The sequence below is a fragment of the Sinocyclocheilus grahami genome, unplaced genomic scaffold (assembly GCF_001515645.1).
Source record: "Sinocyclocheilus grahami isolate Dianchi unplaced genomic scaffold, SAMN03320097.WGS_v1.1 scaffold33819.1, whole genome shotgun sequence".
NCBI classification, from domain to species: Eukaryota; Metazoa; Chordata; class Actinopteri; order Cypriniformes; family Cyprinidae; genus Sinocyclocheilus; species Sinocyclocheilus grahami.
Window position 1 is genome coordinate 1 of NW_015521958.1, and position 1,737 is coordinate 1,737.

Genomic DNA, 1,737 nt, shown 5'->3' on the forward strand with positions numbered 1-1,737 from the left:
TCACCCAACACTTTCAGTCCATCCTTGGTTTATTAATATGAGGGGGTTCCCCTTTTTAATCCAGCCTCCTTTTCACCTGCTAATTTTATTTGGTTATAAATAACATAACCTAATCCATTCTTCTCTCTCTCTTCCTTTCTCTCCCCCCAACTAAACTCCAGAGTTGAGGAGCAGAGCACAAACAAATCTGCTGGAGCCTCGTTGCCATGGATCCCCCTCCCTCTCTGAGTCTGGCCCTTCTCAGCAGGAGCGAAGACGAAGAGCAACATCTGCCCCTCCCTCTCGGTGGTCTCTCCCATGCTTCCCTTTCTGGCAACTACCCTGGGACCAACCATTCGAATCACACGGGAGGCAACAGCAGCCTGGAGCGTCTCAATGGCACTCCGTCACCCACCACGCCAAACCTTCCCCCTGCATCGCTGCCCAAGTTGCCCCTGTCCACGACACCCCAGCTGTCCACACCAATCCCCAACGCGCTCCACCCCACCAGCACCCCGCTCTCCTCCTGCCTGGGCAGCCAACATAGCCTGAGCGGGGAGACTTCGCCTGTCTACAATGCGCTGTTCTACTCCTCTCATTCGCCTTCCACTGAGCGAGAGCGAGAGAGGGGATGTAAACACAGGCAGGCCAGTCCGCTGGTGCACAGGCGGGACAGTAACCCCTTTACCGAGATCGCCATGAGCTCGTGCAAGTACAGCGGCGGCGTGATGAAGCCACTCAGCCGCCTCAGTGCCTCCCGCCGTAACCTCATTGAGTCCGACAGCGGAAGTGACACCAAAGAGGGCGCGGCGAGCGGGAGCCAGGCGACCGCGGCCTCCTCTCAACACAGTCAGTCCCAATCCCAGAACCCCCCAGAGATCGTTATCTCCTCAAAAGAGGATCCACCTTACGGACACGCTTACGAACTCGAGGCCTCGGCCAATCAAATGTCCATCTACCACCAGAACCACGCCCTCTCTGAGAGCAGGGGTGTGCTGGGTGGCGTGGCAAGGGGTGGGACTAATGGAAGGAGGGGCGGTGCTGTCGTGGGAGGCCCGGGGAGGACCGCTTCCAAAGCCCCTAAACGTAAGAATCAGAACATTGGCTACAAACTAGGCCACAGGAGGGCGCTGTTTGAAAAGAGGAAGAGACTTAGTGACTATGCGCTCATATTCGGCATGTTTGGCATTGTTGTCATGGTGATAGAGACCGAGCTGTCCTGGGGTGTCTACACTAAGGTGAGGACTTTGTGCACTGGGGACTGGGGTGAATAGTTGTGCACGAGGACACATCCTACTGGTCCTGCTCTGTGTGTGAATGAGAATGAGAGTATGTCTGTGCTTCCCATATTATGTTCCTATAATAACAGTTGTAAAACTTGGATACAGCCATACACTATGTAGTGCAGCCTGTAATGTAAAGCAGTACACAAGTTTACGATCAACCATGATGACATTCCAAAAAACAAGAGCAGATGTTTGACCCAAAAAAATGACTTAAAGGGATAGTTCACCCAAAAATGAAATTCTTTCATCATTTACTCACGTTCATGTTGTTACATTTTTGTCCATCCATTACACATTGTCCATCCATTGAAAGTTCTTGCAACCACAACTTGCGTGTATCATGTAAAAGTAATTTCTTTGAATTCATGGATTTGCCGTGGTTTCTTGAATGGTGCTTCAAATATCGCTACCCCATTGCCAATAGACATCCCCCCCAATGTGACCACACCTCAAAATAATATAGTGTCATCAT

At 51.5% G+C, this 1,737-nt stretch overlaps 1 protein-coding gene across 1 annotated transcript; it reads left to right on the forward strand.

The window, feature by feature from the left end:
- Positions 1–165: 165 nt before the first annotated feature.
- On the forward strand, positions 166–1,253 carry LOC107580459 (small conductance calcium-activated potassium channel protein 3-like). Its single transcript, XM_016266159.1, has one exon. It carries the CDS (start codon positions 207–209, stop codon positions 1,251–1,253), a length of 1,047 nt encoding a protein of 348 aa, XP_016121645.1. The 5' UTR covers positions 166–206.
- Positions 1,254–1,737: the final 484 nt, after the last annotated feature.

Bases quoted from the DNA above. Each gene is read 5' to 3' on its own strand.
- LOC107580459 (XM_016266159.1), top strand. From the start codon at position 207: ATGGATCCCCCTCCCTCTCTGAGTCTGGCCCTTCTCAGCAGGAGCGAA.